Source organism: Pantherophis guttatus, chromosome 2 (assembly GCF_059756535.1).
Source record: "Pantherophis guttatus breed Tessera chromosome 2, ASM5975653v1, whole genome shotgun sequence".
NCBI lineage: Eukaryota > Metazoa > Chordata > Lepidosauria > Squamata > Colubridae > Pantherophis > Pantherophis guttatus.
The window spans coordinates 265,770,611-265,788,979 of NC_142064.1; the positions used below are offsets into that span (position 1 = coordinate 265,770,611).

At 45.1% G+C, this 18,369-nt stretch overlaps 1 protein-coding gene across 4 annotated transcripts in view; it reads right to left on the reverse strand.

Annotated features, from left to right (window-relative positions):
- Positions 1-18,369, reverse strand: part of LOC132710062 (uncharacterized) — a 36,704-nt gene that overhangs the window by 3,713 nt on the left and 14,622 nt on the right. The window contains exons 1-2 of one of the 4 annotated variants that reach the window (XM_087884324.1): positions 11,425-11,508; positions 6,476-9,810 (exon numbers count right to left, since the gene is read on the reverse strand). In XM_087884324.1, the coding sequence (XP_087740450.1) occupies positions 7,378-9,096 (1,719 nt within the window). In that variant the 5' untranslated portion in view covers positions 9,097-9,810; positions 11,425-11,508 and the 3' untranslated portion in view covers positions 6,476-7,377. Of the gene's footprint in view, positions 1-6,475; positions 9,811-11,424; positions 11,509-16,559; positions 17,585-18,369 lie in introns of those variants that run through there. The other 3 variants (XM_087884325.1, XM_087884323.1, XR_015731753.1) reach the window with 3 other exon arrangements.

Genomic DNA, 18,369 nt, shown 5'->3' on the forward strand with positions numbered 1-18,369 from the left:
AGTTAAATTTAGAGATGTGGCGTTTGAACTGAGGAAATGATGCCAAAAGCCTCTGCAAGATTTGAAGCCCCAGTTTTGCTCATGAAAGTCCTCAGCTGCAAATAAGAGAAGAAAATGCTGTCTACAACCCCTTCTGGTGACATCCCAATTCAAGCAATCCTGACTTACTGAGTGCAGTTGGGACTGGCTTCTGTGTCACTAAGCAGCCGGTCATGAAGCATGATGTCACATGACAGTGCCAACTTGCATCTGTTCCACAAACTGCGACTTGCAGTTTCCTGCTGGCATCCCTACTAATTTTGCTTCAGAATCTAGCTGAGAAGGTCACAAACGGGGATCCTGAGTTTGGGATGCTGCAGTCATCATAAATGTAAAACGGTTGGCAGAACCCAAGTTGGTGTCTCTCCTTTTCCTGCACCTTCATAACCACAGGAACGTTTTTTCGGAAAAACGGGCCAAAAAAAGCCTCAAAAACGAGCCAAAGGAGCCTCAAAAATGGCCCCAAAAAGCCTCAAAAATTGACGAAAAAGCCTCAAAAACAGCCCCCCAAAAGCGGGCAAAAAAGCCTCAAAAACAGCCCCCCAAAAACCTCAAAAATGGGCCAAAAAGCCTCAAAAACAGCCCCCCAAAAGCCTCATAAATAGATCTTGTCTTAAAGCTCCAGTGTCAAACTTGCCATGTCATGTTGCCGTCACGTGACATTTTGTGACATTCTACCCATTTGTGGAGCTGGGGTGGGTGTGGCCTGCATGTCACGCATCCAGCCCATGGGCCGCCAGTTTGACACTCCTGTCTTAAAAGGTTCCTAATGAATCTAGATGACAACTTGTCATCCAAAAGGTAGAAAAGGGAACTAAGGATCTCCTATAGTGATGTAAACTTTTACTAGCAGAGAGAAAATTATAGGGGGTGGGTTTTGAAGTTGCAGATAATTTGGGGAAAGAGTGACCATGTCATACTGGAATTCAATATAATGCAGACACAAGCAATCGAGCAAAATCAAACTAATGTCTTAGACTTTAAAGCAGCTGATTTTAACAAACCAAGAGACAGCTTGGGAAGGATTCCATGGATGAAAATCCGATACAAGAGCCTTGGTGGCGCAGCAGACTAAAGTGCTGTTTACTAGCACCAGCTGCCTGCAATTACTGCAAATTAAAATCTCACCAGGCTCAAGGTTGACTCAGCCTTCCATCCTTTCAAGGTAGATAAAATGAGGACCTGGATTGTGGGGGCAATAAGCTAACTTTGTATAAAAAAGAACACCGCTTAGGGGGGGCCGAAAGAATACCAGCACCAGATTTGAAATTCCAACGTCAGTTAGTGCAAAATGACTGCTGGCATAAGCCTGAAGATGGCAGATGGGATTCTGCCGAAACGTCGCTTCTACCCTTTTAGGGATATATCCACAATTACACGGGAAGAAACCCGAAATATTAACTATACACACATACATACCCGTGAAAACTTACATAAACATACATATATACATATACATTATATATATATATATATATATATATATATATATATATATATATATATATATATATATATATATATATATATATATATATATATATAAATATATATAATATATTATATTATATATATATATATAATAGCATGAAGGCTATTGCTTAACGCATTGTAAGCCGCCCTGAGTCTCCGGAGAAGGGCGGCATATAAATCAAATTAAAAAAAAAATAAAATGGGAAAACAACTCAAGAAGCCTGAAAAACTCTGGCTGCCTAAACAGAGGGATAGAATCGAGATCACATGAAGTTTTAGTACCAATTTATAATGCTTTGATCAGGGTGGATTTGATTTAAATTGAATCGATTTAAATCATGATTTAAATCACTAGTAAAGACTTGATTTAAATCAACTCGATTTAAATCATAATTTTTAAAGAGCAACTGTCACCTCTGCTACTGCTTTCACCTGCTATTGACTCACCGATAGTCCCAGTGTTGCAGAATATACAGCCTTGTGCTACATAACTAAGCTCCATTTCATGCTGAATAAACTAAATTATTTACGTATGTTAAATAGAAAACTATCTTACGATAGATTTTTACCCCAAAAGTTTATTAAAATAAATTCAATAAAAATCAAAAAAATCTGATTTAAATCAAAAAAATCCGATTTAAATTAAAAAAATCGATTTTTTTTTATTTTTTAAAAAAAATCATTGATTTTTATCCATCCTGGCTTTGATTAAGATCACACTTGGATTACTGCAACCAGTTTTCATCACCACAATATAAAACAGGCGTCCAGACTCTATAAAGAGCGCAGAGAAGAGCAGAAGGGATAATTAGTGGGTTGCAGTAATTGGGAATGAATCGCCTAGTGAAAGGAAGGACTAGGGGTGACATGATAGCAGTGTTCCAATACTTGGAGGGTCAACTTCTTTTCCAAAGCACCAGAAGGACAAGACAAGAAGCAATGCATGGAAACTAATCAAGGAGAGGAAAAAACCTGGAATTAAGGAAAAATCCCATCAGTGAGAACAATTAGCCAGTGGAAGGGAATGGCTGCAATTTTCTGCTGCCTGGAAGACTGAAAAAGTCCCTTTTGAGTGAAGGTTGATTCTTCGGGAATGGCTTCCCTCCAGAGGTTGTGGGGGCTCCATTGCTGGTGGCTTTTAAACCGACGGGACAGCCATTTGTCTGAGACGTCATTAAGACCTCCAAGGTTTCTTCCAGCTCTCTTCCAAACCTCCAGTGACGGAGCTCCCTCTGGAGGGAAACCAGCCCCAAAGGCTCAACCTGCATTGGAAGGAGGCTTTTTCAAGCTTCCCACCAGCAGAAATTGCAGCCCCCAGTTTCCCAGCCTGCAGCACCAGTGGGCTTCCATTTGGGGAGGGGAGGAACCTGCAGCAGCCGCAGCTGAGAGGCTTCAGCCCAGTTGCTTCTCCGCTTCCAGCCCAAGTTGCTCCCGGACTCTCCTCCCACCTGCTGCCCTCCACTCACCTGCCAGCTGCTGCTTCCGCCATGGAAACAGCACAAAAGCCGCTCTGCACACCAACTTCCTCCCATCAGCCATCCGGAAGAGGAAGTTCCTCTGCGCGTCTCCTCTCCTCCCAGCCTTTCTAGCAATGCAGTACTTGATGATTTTAACTCCTTAAACACAACCACAGGCGCCGCCTACTGTACCCTCCGCTTTCTAGCCACCGGTGTTGCCTGTTTGAGCGCCATCTCCCGACAGGCAGAAAAACACGCTTGTCCCCTCTCTTATCTAAGGCGGTTGCAAGAGGTTTTCACTGATTAAATGCTACCGTCATTTTTGACTTCTGGCAACTGACCCAAACAAAAGAGTGAAATGTGATACCTCTAAGCTTACGAAGATTAGCTACGTGCTGAGCCCTGAAAGTTCATGACATTTTATTTTTTTATTTATTTTATTTTATTTTATTTGTAAAGCATATATAAGAAAACATATAAAAGCATAAAAGTAATTGGAATACATGAAAAGAATAAGAGTAAAAAGGAACATGAGGACAGGGAAGATGGTGCGCTTAGGCCTTACAGACCTCTTAGGAATGGGGTGAGGTCAACAGTAGACAGTCTAAGGTTAAAGTTTTGGGGGTTTGGGGAAGAAACCAGAGAGTCAGGTAGTGCATTCCAGCCACTGACCACTCTGTTGCTGAAGTTTTATTTTCTGCAATTGAGTTTGGAGCAGTTTACTTTGAGTTTGTATCTCTTATTTCCTCAGGTATTGTTGTGGTTGAAGCTGAAGTAATCATTGACAGAATTTTTTTTCTTTTTTTGGCAGAATTTGCTATCTTTGGGGGTGACTCTCGATAGAGATCAAGGCCTCTCTACATCCCAAAAGTTTAAAACTGATTTTCTGTGGCTCCCAAGATTTTAGGACCTGCCAGCCCCATCAAGTCAAGATACTCCAAGGGAGTGCTATTTTTAAGGTTTATAAACTTGTCTTTTTATGTACAGTGAGAGCATATGCACCAAAGACAAATTCCTTGTGTCCAATCACACTTGGCCAATAAAGAATTCATTTCCATTCAATCCTATCCTATCGTATCCTATTCTCAGTCATGGAAAGTCCCCAGGGACTATCCAGACCGACCATTGAGTTACATCTTGGTTTCTCCACATGCCAGTCCTGATCTGCTCCTGGTCACCGAGTATCCTTCAAAGGGATCAGATGCAATGTGACCTACTAAAAACATTGTAACCTGTCTTTTTGAATCTTGTTGGTGAAATGAATGATCTTGGAATTCTTTGGTGTCTTCCAATCCCAGCAAAATCAGGATAATCCATCTGCATAGCTAAAATACCACATTCACTGCTACAAATAATGTTCCTCTTTAATTGAAGGAATTTTTTAAACAAATTAAGGAGTCCTGGGAGAGAAGTGAAAGAACAGGAAAGATCTTCCATGTGTTGGGGAAGAGAGCTTTGCATTACATTGTCCCAATGTTTACAGAACTGCTGACACTTTCCTTTTCCCCCCTCAAAATCTATTCATGAGTCTTATGCAATGCTGTTTTAGAAATGAAACATCTACTGTACAATTTATTTCCTCACATTTCCCTACCAAGGGGGGGAACCACCAAAGTATCAATCCCTTGGTTCTGCTCACACCTCCCAGCCATCAAAGACTAACAAAGGAGGAACCTCCAAGCGAAGGAGATCACAACAGGAGTTGCGAATGAACCTGGAGATCCTGTAGTCAAAAACACAATCCCTTTCCTCAACTCAATATTCCTACAGCTCTTCTCCATGAAGGTCACATGCAAGGCAGAGTAGCCTTTGCGTCTGAAATTTTACACTGCTTTTGTCACTGCCCCAAACTCCCCCAATACATTTGCTAGTCATCTGGTTTCTTCCACTTGCGTGCCTCATTCACCACCTGAGCAGACATGCTTGGTGCAATGAATTGTTAGGAAAAGATAAACTATTTCTCTTTCCTCTTGTTTTCTCCTTCCATGAGGACCCACAATCTCTTAACTACAGCCTGAGCTCTCTTATCCCGAAGAGATGCTGCCTGAGAAATTCTGGGGTGGAAAATCTCGAGGATATCCAGGGAGAAAAAGGCTGGTACTCTGCATGTGGCATTTCTATCATTGATTATGATAAAAATGCAGAGAACACTCCTAAAATGATTTTTGCAGAATTGCACAATTTCTGCAGAAATAAATACCCAGCAACTTCTGCTGCTGATGGTCAGCCAGACAGCCATTATCAAACTAACATGTTCCAATTTTTTCTTTCCTCCTTCCCATCTAATACTATGACATACTTGATGACAAAAACAATCAAGCAAATTCTTTCTGGTCAAATTGAAGAGTCAATTTCTCAGCTGGACTTAAAATTCAAGCCTTTACACTCATCACTTTAGGTCAGAGGTTCCCAAACTTTTTCAGTCCACCGCCCCCTTGGTACTACAAACTCATCCTCAGTGCCCCCCACCCAGGGGTGGATTCTACTTACCTTTACTACCGGTTTGCAGTGGGGCCGGGTGCGCTCACTTCGCTCACGCATGCACGCACTCTTCTGCACATGCACAAAAGCGTTTTGGTTATGTCGGGGAAGGTGGGCGGGACCTCCTGCCAGCTTTACTACCGGTTCTATAGAACCGGGGCAACCCACCACTGCCCCCACCCCCACCCCCTATAAATAGCATTGTTCGGAATAGCGGTTTGCATGACCCACTAAGGAAGACAGTAACAGTAAAATACACGGAATGCAGCCATTTTTGGCCTCCTGAAGCCTTGCCCCACATGTCCCGTTTTTGTGAAAAACTGGCCCATTTTTTGCAAAAACAGGGTGAGCAGAGACTTTGGGAGGTCTGCAGGCTGCTCCAATATAAATTTATCCCTGTAACAAAGATAGCTAACACTATTAGTTAATGCTAGAGAAATCCCCTGAATCAACCAATCTAGAGCAGTGATTCTCAGCTGGGGGTTCCTTTTGAATTTGCTGACCACCAGCGAGTGGGAGAAAGCAATTTCACAGAGGAGGGGATGGAGAGGGCTGTGGGATGAATTCATAACCATTCCCAGACCGCCTTGGGATCAACCTGCAGCCCTCCCCTGCCTCCTCAGGCGGTGGAGCGTGTGTGTGGGGGGATTCTTTTCAAGAAGTCACAAGGAGGGCTGAGAGCTGGTTTCTGTCCCACAAGTAAGATTTGGTCCAGAACCAACCCCAACATGAAGGTCTTTTATTTGCTCCTTGTACTCCTTGTCTTTGCATTTTTAACAGGTAATAAATTAAATTTCTGATGATGAAAAAATACCTCATAACTCACCTTTCTAGACAGCTATTATCATATCTAAAAGCAAGATACTCTTCTCCATCTTTTGTCTGGAGTACCATTTAATTCAGAGCCTTTGAATTCCAGAAGTCCAAGTTTAAAAAATAGACTTCTGGACTTAAAGCTCAATTTTTTAGCTAAAATTATATGTGAAAATGCTGTTAAATGAAAAATAGAACAATGATATCCAAGCTACAACTTAATCCTTTTTACTTTCACCAACATATATCATTAAAGGTATTTCAATTGTTAGTTTATACTTATTCATATTTCTAAAAAAAAGAAAAAAAGAAAAACTTATCATTGTCTAGATTTCAAAAATACAAATAAAATATTCCAATTATTACTCATTTCATTTTTACAATGATTTCCCATTTATTTCTTACTACTATTCATATTTCAATTCTAAATATGTATAACATCTTTCTCTTTCATTCTTTTTCTCCCTTCCCATTTTTATTTTTGCCTTTTTCTTTCTCTTTTTTGTTTTGCGTTTTAAAATCTTGAACTCTCCCCTTTTGCCCAAAATTTCCCATTTTTTGCACCTACCTTGTTTAGTGAGGAAAAGGAAGAAAAAGAAATCTCCCTCTTCCTCTGCCTCATTTTTCCTTGCAGCAAACAGCAAAGCCTGCTTTACTTTCAGTTTCATTTTCAGCATAGCTTGATTAGCACAAGGGGGAAAAAATCAGCTCCAAGACTTTGCAGCAAGCAGCAGAGCCCTGTACAAAACAGCTGGGAGAGTCGGCCAATCTAATCAACTTGTGCTAATTAGCCTATGCTGAAGCTGAAAGCTGTTTTTTCTTGCTTTTTGCTTGCAAGGAGGTAACTGTTGCGAGGCACAGGCCAAAGGGTGGGGGCCACCCTCCTTGCCACTTAGTGCCCTCCTGCCACCCGCTTTTGCCTCTAGCGCCCCCCTGCCATCCCCCTTCCTCTTATTGCCCCCCTAAATCATCCTACTGCCCCCCACTTTGGTACCGCCCACTTTGGGAACCACTGCTTTAGGTCATCACTCATCACTTTGGAAAATCCATCTGCATTTTCTTGTGTGCAATAAGGGTGGAATGTTTCCTGAAGCACCGTCCACTCTTGCGGCACTTAAATGGTTTCTCCCGTGTGTATAAGCACATGATTCAAAAGGCTAGTCTTAGTACAGAAATCTTTCCCACAGTCTGGGCACTCATATGGTTTCTCTCCTGTGTGAGTCCTCTGGTGTCTCACCAGGTGGGAATTATTACTGAACCTTTTCCCACAATCTGGACATTCAAATGGTTTCTCTCCTGTGTGAGTCCTCTGGTGTGTCACCAGGCTGGAATTGTGACTGAAACTTTTCCCACAATCAGGACATTCAAATGGTTTCTCCCCTGTGTGAGTCCTCTGGTGTGTCACCAGATGGGAATTGTGACTGAAACTTTTCCCACAATCAGGACATTCAAATGGTTTCTCTCCTGTGTGAGTCCTCTGGTGTGTCACCAGGCTGGAACTGCGACTGAAACTTTTCCCACAATCAGGACATTCAAATGGTTTCTCTCCTGTGTGAGTCCTCTCGTGTGTCACCAGGCTGGAATTGCAACTGAAACTTTTCCCACAATCAGGACATTCAAATGGTTTCTCTCCTGTGTGAGTCCTCTGGTGTGTCACCAGGCTGGAATTGTGACTGAAACTTTTCCCACAATCAGGACAATCAAATGGTTTCTCTCCTATGTGAGTCCTCTGGTGTGTCACCAGGTGGGAATTCTTACTGAACCTTTTCCCACAATCTGGACATTCAAATGGTTTCTCTCCTGTGTGAGTCCTCTGGTGTGTCACCAGGCTGGAATTGTGACTGAAACTTTTCCCACAATCAGGACATTCAAATGGTTTCTCTCCTGTGTGAGTCCTCTGGTGTGTCAGCAGGTGGGAATTCTGACTGAAACTTTTCCCACAATCAGGACATTCAAACGATTTCTCTCCTGTGTGAGTCCTCTGGTGTGTCACCAGGTGGGAATTGCAACTGAAACTTTTCCCACAATCAGGACATTCAAATGATTTCTCTCCTGTGTGAGTCCTCTGGTGTGTCACCAGGTGGGAATTGCAACTGAAACTTTTCCCACAATCAGGACATTCAAATGGTTTCTCTCCTGTGTGAGTCCTCTGGTGTTTCACCAGGTGGGAATTCTTACTGAACCTTTCCCCACAATCTGGACATTCAAATGGTTTCTGTCCTGTGTGAGTCCTCTGGTGCCTCACCAGGTGGGAATTCTGAATGAACCTTTTCCCACAATCAGGACATTCAAATGGTTTCTCTCCTGTGTGAGTCCTCTGGTGTGTCACAAGGCTGGAATTGTGACTGAAACTTTTCCCACAATCAGGACATTCAAATGGTTTCTCTCCTGTGTGACTCCTCTGGTGTATCACCAGGCTGTAATTCTGACTGAAAGTTTTCCCACAATCAGGACATTCAAATGATTTCTCTCCTGTGTGAGTCCTCTGGTGTGTCACCAGGCTGGAATTGCGACTGAAACTGTTCCCACAATCAGGACATTCAAATGGTTTCTCTCCTGTATGAGTCCTCTGGTGTGTCACCAGGTGGGAATTCTGACTGAAACTTTTCCCACAATCAGGACATTCAAACGGTTTCTCTCCTGTGTGAGTCCTTTGGTGTATCACCAGGCTGGAATTGTTTCTGAAACTTTTCCCACAATCAGGACATTCAAATGGTTTCTCTCCTGTGTGAGTCCTCTCGTGTGCCAACAGATTGGAATTGTTACTGAACCTTTTCCCACAATCAGGACATTGAAAGGGTTTCTCTCCTGTGTGAGTCCTTTGTTGTCTCATGAGGTGGTAATTTCCAATGAAATTTTCACACAATTTGGACACTCTTATGTGATGCGTGTCCTGTGATGTATCACCATGTTGCCATGCTCACTGAAGTGTTCACATTTGGAGCACTCTTATGGCTTCTCTCCTGTGTGGGTCATTCCATGAACCACAAGGAAGCTGTTCTGACCAAACTTTTTGGCGTATTCAGATAATTTGTATGGCTTTTCTACAGTTGGGATCTCCTTGTTTAATCAGCTATGATTTGTAATTTGTGCTTTTTCTACAATAGGCAGATCTATGGAGCTTTTCCACAACTGATATTCTTGAGGTCAAAAATATGTGTGATCTATTGTTTAATGGTGTTTTGATTAAAGCCATTTGCTTCTTCCCAGAGCAAGGCCTGTATCATTGTCTGTCCTATGTGCCCTGCTCAATAAGACCTTTTCCTTCCCACTAACTTCCAGATATTTCCATCTTTTTCTGAATGAAAAATAATCTTCCTTGATCTTTCATGCAATGTATCCTTGAGTTTCGTATCCTCTACTTTTTCCAGCTCAAAATCTCATGTTAATTTTCTCTCTTTTGTCTATTAGCTGCTGGAGAAGGAGAATTCTGTGGTTTTCTGAAGGAACTGGAATATATTTTGATTTCTGGCTCAATTTTATTTCCTTTTCAACAATGCTTATTATTCTCAGTTGTCCAGAGTGCTCTTATTGCCATCCTCTTTGTCTATAAGTTTCAAAGAAAAGTTATAAAGTTTAATTGTGTATAAAATGGTTGCAGAAGATGTGAAAAAAGTATACATAACAACGAAAAAGCAAACATGCCACAATGCTAGAATAATCTCTTACATTAATTATGATTCATTTGACACATGGAAGAGTACCAAGATATCTATTCAATCATGAAATTATGTTGTTGACTTGGGTCAATCATAAATTCTTGGCACTGCAAAGGGTTATCCTCAAATATATCTGGATGTACTGAGGATAGATTATTGATTAATTGATTGATTGATTGATTGGTTCGATTAATATGCTGCCCTTCTCCGGAGACTCAGGGTGCCTTACAATGCGTTAAGCAATAGCCTTCACACTTTTGTATATACCTGCTTAGTAGGGCTTTCGCCCCCCCCCCAAACGGTGTTCTTTTTTATACAAAGTCAGTTTATTGCCCCCACAATCCGGGTCCTCATTTTAAAGTGCTATTAACTAGCACCAGCTGCCTGCAATTACTGCAAATTCAAATCTCACCAGGCTCATGGTTGACTCAGCCTTCCATCCTTTCAAGGTAGATAAAATGAGGACCTGGATTGTGGGGGCAATAAGCTAACTTTGTATAAAAAAGAACACCGCTTAGGGGGGCCCGAAAGTCCTACTAAGCAGGTATATACAAAAGCATGAAGGCTATTGCTTAACGCATTGTAAGCCGCCCTGAGTCTCCGGGGAAGGGCGGCATATTAATCGAACCAATCAATCATTCAATGGGAAAACAACTCAAGAAGCCTGAGAAACTCTGGCTGCCTAAACAGAGAGATAGAATCAAGATCACATGAAGTATTAGTACCAATTGATAATGCTTTAAATTAAGATCACGCTTGGATTACTGCAACCAGTTTTCATCACCACAATATAAAAAAGGCGTCCAGACTCTATAAAGAGCGCAGAGAAGAGCAGAAGGGATAATTAGTGGGTTGCAGTAATTGGGAATGAATCGTCTAGTGAAAGGAAGGACTAGGGGTGACATGATAGCAGTGTTCCAATACTTGGAGGGTCAACTTCTTTTCCAAAGCACCAGAAGGACAAGACAAGAAGCAATGCATGGAAACTAATCAAGGAGAGGAAAAAACCTGGAATTAAGGAAAAATCCCATCAGTGAGAACAATTAGCCAGTGGAAGGGAATGGCTGCAATTTTCTGCTGCCTGGAAGACTGAAAAAGTCTCTTTTGAGTGAAGGTTGATTCTTCGGGAATGGCTTCCCTCCAGAGGTTGTGGGGGCTCCATTGCTGGTGGCTTTTAAACCGACGGGACAGCCATTTGTCTGAGACGTCATTAAGACCTCCAAGGTTTCTTCCAGCTCTCTTCCAAACCTCCAGTGACGGAGCTCCCTCTGGAGGGAAACCAGCCCCAAAGGCTCAACCTGCATTGGAAGGAGGCTTTTTCAAGCTTCCCACCAGCAGAAATTGCAGCCCCCAGTTTCCCAGCCTGCAGCACCAGTGGGCTTCCATTTGGGGAGGGAAGGAACCTGCAGCAGCCGCAGCTGAGAGGCTTCAGCCCAGTTGCTTCTCCGCTTCCAGCCCAAGTTGCTCCCGGACTCTCCTCCCACCTGCTGCCCTCCACTCACCTGCCAGCTGCTGCTTCCGCCATGGAAACAGCACAAAAGCCGCTCTGCACACCAACTTCCTCCCATCAGCCATCCGGAAGAGGAAGTTCCTCTACGCGTCTCGTCTCCTCCCAGCCTTTCTAGCAATGCAGTACTTGATGATTTTAACTCCTTAAACACAACCACAGGCGCCGCCTGCTGTATCGTCCGCTTTCTAGCCACCGGTGTTGCCTGTTTGAGCGCCATCTCCAGACAGGCAGAAAAACGCGCTTGTCCCCTCTCTTATCTAAGGCGGTTGCAAGAGGTTTTCACTGATTAAATGCTACCGTCATTTTTGACTTCTGGCAACTGACCCAAACGAAAGAGTGAAATGTGATACCACTAAGCTTACGAAGATTAGCTACGTGCTGAGCCCTGAAAGTTCATGACATTTTATTTTTTTATTTATTTTATTTGTCAAGCATATATAAGAAAACATATAAAAGCATAAACATATTTGGAATACATGAAAAGAATAAGAGTAAAAAGGGACATGAGGACAGGAACGATGGTGCACTTATGCCTTACAGACCTCTTAGGAATGGGGTGACGTCAACAGGCAATTTAAGGTTAAAATTTTGTGGTTTGGGGAAGAAACCAGAGAGTCTGCTAGTGCACTCCAGGCATTGACCACTCTGTTGCTGAAGTCGTATTTTCTGCAATTGAGTTTGGAGCGGTTTACCTTGAGTTTGTATCTCTTATTTGCTCAGGTATTGTTGTGGTTGAAGCAGAAATAATCATTGACAGAATCTTTTTTTTTTGGACAGAATTTGCTATCTTTGGGGGTGACTCTCGATAGAGATCAAGGCCTCTCTACATCCCAAAAGTTTAAAACTGATTTTCTGTGGCTCCCAAGATTTTAGGACCTGGCAGCCCCATCAAGTCAAGATACTCCAAGGGAGTGCTATTTTTAAGGTTTATAAACTGTAGTGGAACATGGAGGATGACTATGTACAGCATTTTATGATTCAGTGGCAAAGAACTTTGGATGTAAATCATGCTTGAACAATGGAAAAGCTAAAGGAGGTGAGGTGATAGAGGGGGATTGATGAATAGCCAGCTGGTCTCCCCCTTGGATTCACTCCCCCCCCCCCGAGTGAAACGGCCTTCCCCTGTTATTGCCCAGACTCTCTGTTTGTGGTCGGGTCATTTTTTCCATCACCTCTGACTCTGGGACTTTACTACCACCCTCTTTGAACTTAATGTCGTTTGATCTCCGATCTCCTCATTGCTGCTGTTTATTTCAGCCCTGCCTCCCGAGTACTGCCTTCTGGCCTTGGCTCGGGGGAAGGGAGATTGCAGGTTTGGAAGGAGAAACTGAGAGTCCTGGACAATGGCTGCTGCTCCATCTGCAGGAAAAGAGTTGAACTCTGCTGGCCTTATGTCATCCAGCCGCTGTGAGAGAACGGCTGTGGCCATTTGCTTGCACTGCAGCTATCTGACCTGGACGCCCCATCACTGTGAGAGAGTGAGAGGCTCCAGTTTTGTCCAGATCCAACCGTATTGCTATCTCGCACCTCTAGGACCATCGCTGACACACAGAGTTACTCTCCCTTACCTCGTCATACTTATATGGCTTACACCTCGGCGGATCTGCTCGCGCTGCGAGATTTTTATTTTATTTTTATTTTTATTTGATTTATATGCCGCCCTTCTCCGGAGACTCAGGGCGACTTACAATGCGTTAAGCAATAGCCTTCATACTTTTGTATATTTATACAAAGTCAGCTTATTGCCCCCACAAACTGGGTCCTCATTTAACCTACCTTAGAAAGGATGGAAGGCTGAGTCAACCTTGAGCCTGGTAAGATTCGAACCTGCAGAAATTGCAGGCAGCTGTGTTAATTACAGGGTGCATTAAACCACTGTACTACCAAGGCTCCTCTCCACATGCCCCCCTCTCGCGGCGATGGCCTTCCACTATCGAAGGCCTACCTTAAGGACGGGCTTTGGAGCCCCGAGAGGTGGCATGTTTTAAAGCGGGGATTGAGGGGTTTTTTAATTAGGGCTTTTAATAATTTTTTAAGGGGAACTGGGAGGGCGACCAAGGGGGATGGGGGGGGTAATCCACCAAGGTCGGGGCTGAGCCCGGCATGGGGTAACAGTTTGGAGGGTGCAGGACGAGGGATTGGGGAGGGGAAGGCGGGCTATTTTAATGAGGGATTAAAATCAGCACGGTGGATGGGAGGGGCAGATATGGTGGGAGCAGGGGACCATATCATGTGTCAGGGGTGCGCACTCACTACTTGAGAGCAATTGCGTGCCCCGGTCCCCAAGGCTCCTCTTGGATACTAGGTGGCACAGTTACTCAGGACCTGGGCCTCCGGCTGATGCTGTGCAACGCCAGGTCCATGGTAAATAAGGCCCCCCTCATTTACGATCTTATTCAAGAGGGGGGAGCGGACCTGGTGGGTATTACCGAGACCTGGTTGGGCCCGGAGGGAGGGGTCTCTCTGGTTGAGATGTGCCCACCAGGCTTCAGAGCATTCCATCAGCTGAGGGCCCAGGGGAGGGGAGGGGGGTGGCGGTTATTATTAAAGAAGGGCTTGGTCCGAGGGAGACCACTATGTCACAGATTGCCGGATGTGAGTCCCTCTTTGTGAGATGGGGTCATGGGTTTCAGATGGGCTTGCTGCTTACGTACCTGGCTCCCTGCTGCGTGGCAACGGCCCTGCCCGAGCTACTCGACGTGATAGCCACGGTGGCAGTTGATACACCCAGGCTCATGGTCATGGGTGATTTCAACTTGCCGTCCATTGGTGAAACGTCGGAGATGGCTCGGGAGTTCATGGCTTCCATGACAGCCATGGACCTGACCCAGTTAGTTCATGGCCCCACTCACAGGGGGGACACACTCTGGACTTGATTTTTGTCTCTGGCCAGTGGTTGAGTGGTCTTATTATAGGGGATATAGACATGAAACCCTTGTCATGGTCAGATCACTCACTCCTTCGTCTGGACCTTCGAACCGCTACACCCCGCCACAGGGAGGTGGAGCCAATTAGGTGAGTCCGCCCCAGGCGCCTGATGGATCCTGATAGGTTCCAGATGGAGCTTGGGCCATTTCCTGAAGATCTGGCACACGACTCGGCCGAGGACCTGGTGGCTGCCTGGGATCGGGCGGCTGGTGGGGCTTTGGATCGAGTCGTGCCTTTGCGGCCTCTGACCTGGTGTCAATCCCTCGTGGCTCCTTGGTTTACCGAGGAGCTGAGGGAGATGAAACGCTGGAAAAGACGCCTAGAGAGCGGTTGGAGGGGCAGTCTCGCTGAATCTGACCGAACACTGGTAAGGTCGCATATTAAGACCTACTTAGTGGCGATAAAAGCGGCAAAGTTTAATTACTTTTCTGGTCTTATTGCGTCATCAGAGAATCGTCTGGCCACCCTGTTCACGGTGACCCGCTCCCTGCTCCACCCGGGAGCGCAGGAGGACCCCTGGAAGGCAGGGCCGAGGATTTCGGACAATATCTGTAAGACAAAATCGCTCAGATCCGGGGGATTTGGACTCTGACTGGGTAGATTCGGGCAGGGTGGTGAGGAATAGTCTTGAGAACGTTATCTGGGAAGAGTTTGACTCTGTGACCCCTGATGACGCAGACAGGATTCTGGGGAGACTTAGTGCGGCCACATGTTTACTGGATCCGTGTCCCTCCTGGTTAGTACTGGCTTCCCAGGAGGTTACACGAGGCTGGCTCCAGGGAATTATTAACGCTTCGTTGAGTGAGGGTTACTTCCCCACAGCCTTGAAAGAGGCAGTGGTGAGGCCTCTCCTCAAGAAGCCTTCCCTGGACCCGGCAGTATTAGCCAACTATTGTCCTGTCTCCAACCTTCGCTTTGTGGCGAAGGTTGTCAAGAGTGTGGTTGCATGACAGTTTCCACAGTACCTGGAAGAAACGTCTTATCTAGATCCGTTCCAGTCGGGTTTCAGGCCTGGGCACAGCACGGAAACGGCATTGGTCACATTGGTAGATGATCTCTGGAGGGCTCGGGACAGGGGTTGTTCCTCTGTTCTGGCCCTGTTAGACCTCTCAGCAGCTTTTGATACCATCGACCATGGTATCATGCTGCACCGGTTGGAAGAGTTGGGGATGGGGGGCACCGTGTTACGGTGGTTCTCCTCCTTTCTCTCAGACCGGTCGCAGTTCGTGTTGGCAGGGGGGCAGGGGGTTCCTTTTGAATTTGCTGACCACCAGCGAGTGGGAGAAAGCAATTTCAAAGAGGAGGGGATGGAGAGGGCTGTGGGATGAATTCACACCCATTCCCAGACCCCCTTGGGATCAACCTGCAGCCCTCCCTTGCCTCCTCAGGCGGTGGAGCGTGTGTGGGGGGGATTCTTTTCAAGAAGTCACAAGGAGGGCTGAGAGCTGGTTTCTGTCCCACAAGTAACATTTGGTCCAGAACCAACCCCAACATGAAGGTCTTTTATTTGCTCCTTGTACTCCTTGTCTTTGCATTTTTAACAGGGAATAAATTAAATTTCTGATGATGTAAAAATAGCTCATAACTCACCTTTCTAGACAGCTATTATCATGTCTAAAAGCAAGATACTCTTCTCCATCTTTTGTTTGGAGTACCATTTAATTCAGAGCCTTTTAATTCCAGAAGTCCAAGTTTAAAGAATGTCCAAGTTTAAAGAATGGACTTCTGGAATTAAAGCTCCATTTTTTAGCTAAAACTTAATTCACACCCGTTAGTTTTGCTTGAGCAGTGTGAACAATTGACAGTGTGATCCTCCAAAGGTCTGAAAAATATATCATTGATTTTCCTTTGGCATTTAAACTAGATAACCAATGTGAAAAAGTGCATCAAGGAAGGACTGGAAAGCCAATTCATACTGAACTGTATTGGGTTTTCTGTTGTTATTTGAATAAAAGGAAAAGAAATCAAATAGTGGTACCTAATAGTGGTACCAAGGAGCCTTGGTAGTACAGTGGTTTAATGCACCCTGTTATTAACACAGCTGCTTGCAATTACTGCAGGTTCGAATTTTACCAGGCTCAAGGTTGACTCAGCCTTCCATCCTTTCTAAGGTAGGTTAAATGAGGACCCAGTTTGTGGGGGCAATAAGCTGATTTTGTATAAATATACAAAAGTATGAAGGCTATTGCTTAACGCATTGTAAGCCACCCTGAGTCTCCGGACAAGGGCGGCATATAAATCAAATTTAAAATAAAAATAAAATAAATAAAAATAGTGCGGAAAAAGAGATGAAATAATGGGTCATTCTCAACACTTGAATTCTCTACACTTAAAATATCTAGAAATTATTATGGTTAAGTGAGTTTTGCCCCATTTTACGATTTTTCTTGGCATAGTTCAAATCAAAGTTCAAATCAACGATTTGATAGTTCAAATCAGAGATTTGATAATTCAAATCAAAGATTTCTGAGACCAATATTGAATATTGGCCATGGAGGGCTTGATACGATCAACGCTGTTTAGATGCCGCTGTTGTTGCAGTCAGCGATCCGGGACCATTGGGGCGCTGTAAGGCCCTCTGGGGGATCAGCTGAGCGCGTTTTTGACGTCGTTAAACTCCTTTGAGGCCACGTCAATGGCGACCGGCTAAAACAGAAGGCAACGGGACTGTTGCCCAGCTGATCAACTGCTGGGTTTTTACAGCCCCCTCAATGGGGAGAGACCTTGGAAGATCAAGGCAAAATTTGGCCTATGAGATCGGGCTTGATTGAGAGGTGAGTGAATTTTGGAGAAGACCTGGGGGGTGGAATTGGCCGGAGGGGAAGGAGGAATTTTCCATCTTGCTCTCTTCCCTGGGGCCTTTCTCCCCCCCTTCCCCCCCTCATTTGTGAGGGCTTTACTCCCGACTGTTGCCTGACTCTATTTTACTCTAACCCATTCAATCCATCTTAGTCGTCTACAGTTGTTTTTGGGTTTTTTGACATCTTCCTCCTTATTATTTTGCCATTTGATCCTGACTTTTCCTAATTACGATCTTGTCTTATCACATCCTCCTGTTATGGCTCCATCAGACTCGATGTTTCTGGAGAGATGTCGGACTTTAGACTGGTAGGCTGAGAGTCCTGGAAGATTACTGCTGCCTCACTACTGCAGGAACTGATCCATGGCTCCGCTGGCGGTCTTTTCCCGTCTAGCCATCGTGAGAGGGTGGTTGCGGCTGATTCCTGCGGATACATTCGTTCCAGCTTTCTCTTTGACTCTCCCATCGTTGTGAGAGGGCAATGGACTTGCCCGGTTCTGGTTCCATCTCCAGTCTGTATTGTATGTGCCCCTCCCTCCTGTTTTCTACCATCTAGGGTGCTTAATGTCGTCTTTCATCTACCTCATGTTTTAATTCTGGCCTACACTTCAGCAGACCTCCTTGCTCTGCAAGATGCCCCCCTCTCGTGGACGTGGCCTTCTGTTTTACCGAAGGCCTACCTCAAGGACGGGTTTTGGAACCCCGAGTGGTGGCATGCCTCAAAGCGTGGTCTGAGGGGTTTTTTAATTAGGGTTTTTAATCAAATTTTAAGGGGACCCGGGAGGAGGGTGGTGAGAGATGAGCCGGGGGCGGCTCCTGTGGCTCAGCAACCTGGCCCGTCGGACGGTTGTGGGGGAGAGGGGGGAAGGGGGGGGAACGAAGAAGTTCGGTGGAGAGAGGGTTTTTCAATCCCAGTGATGGTGGGGAAGGGCAGGGCTGGTAAGAGGAGGGGGTTTGGAGAGCCCCGCCGCTGTGTTCGAGCGGTGAGGCTCTCCTGTTCCCTTGGCCCATCCTGCCCCCCTGGCGGTGACGGAGTGTGGACCCCTGGACTCCGGCTGGTATACCTGAATGCCAGGTCCGTGGTGAATAAGGCCCTCCTCGTCCGAGATCTTATTGACGAGGAGGAAGCGGACTTAGCTTGTATCACCGAGACCTGGTTAGGGATGGAGGGAGGCATCCCTCTCTCTGATTTGTGTCCCCCAGGCTTCC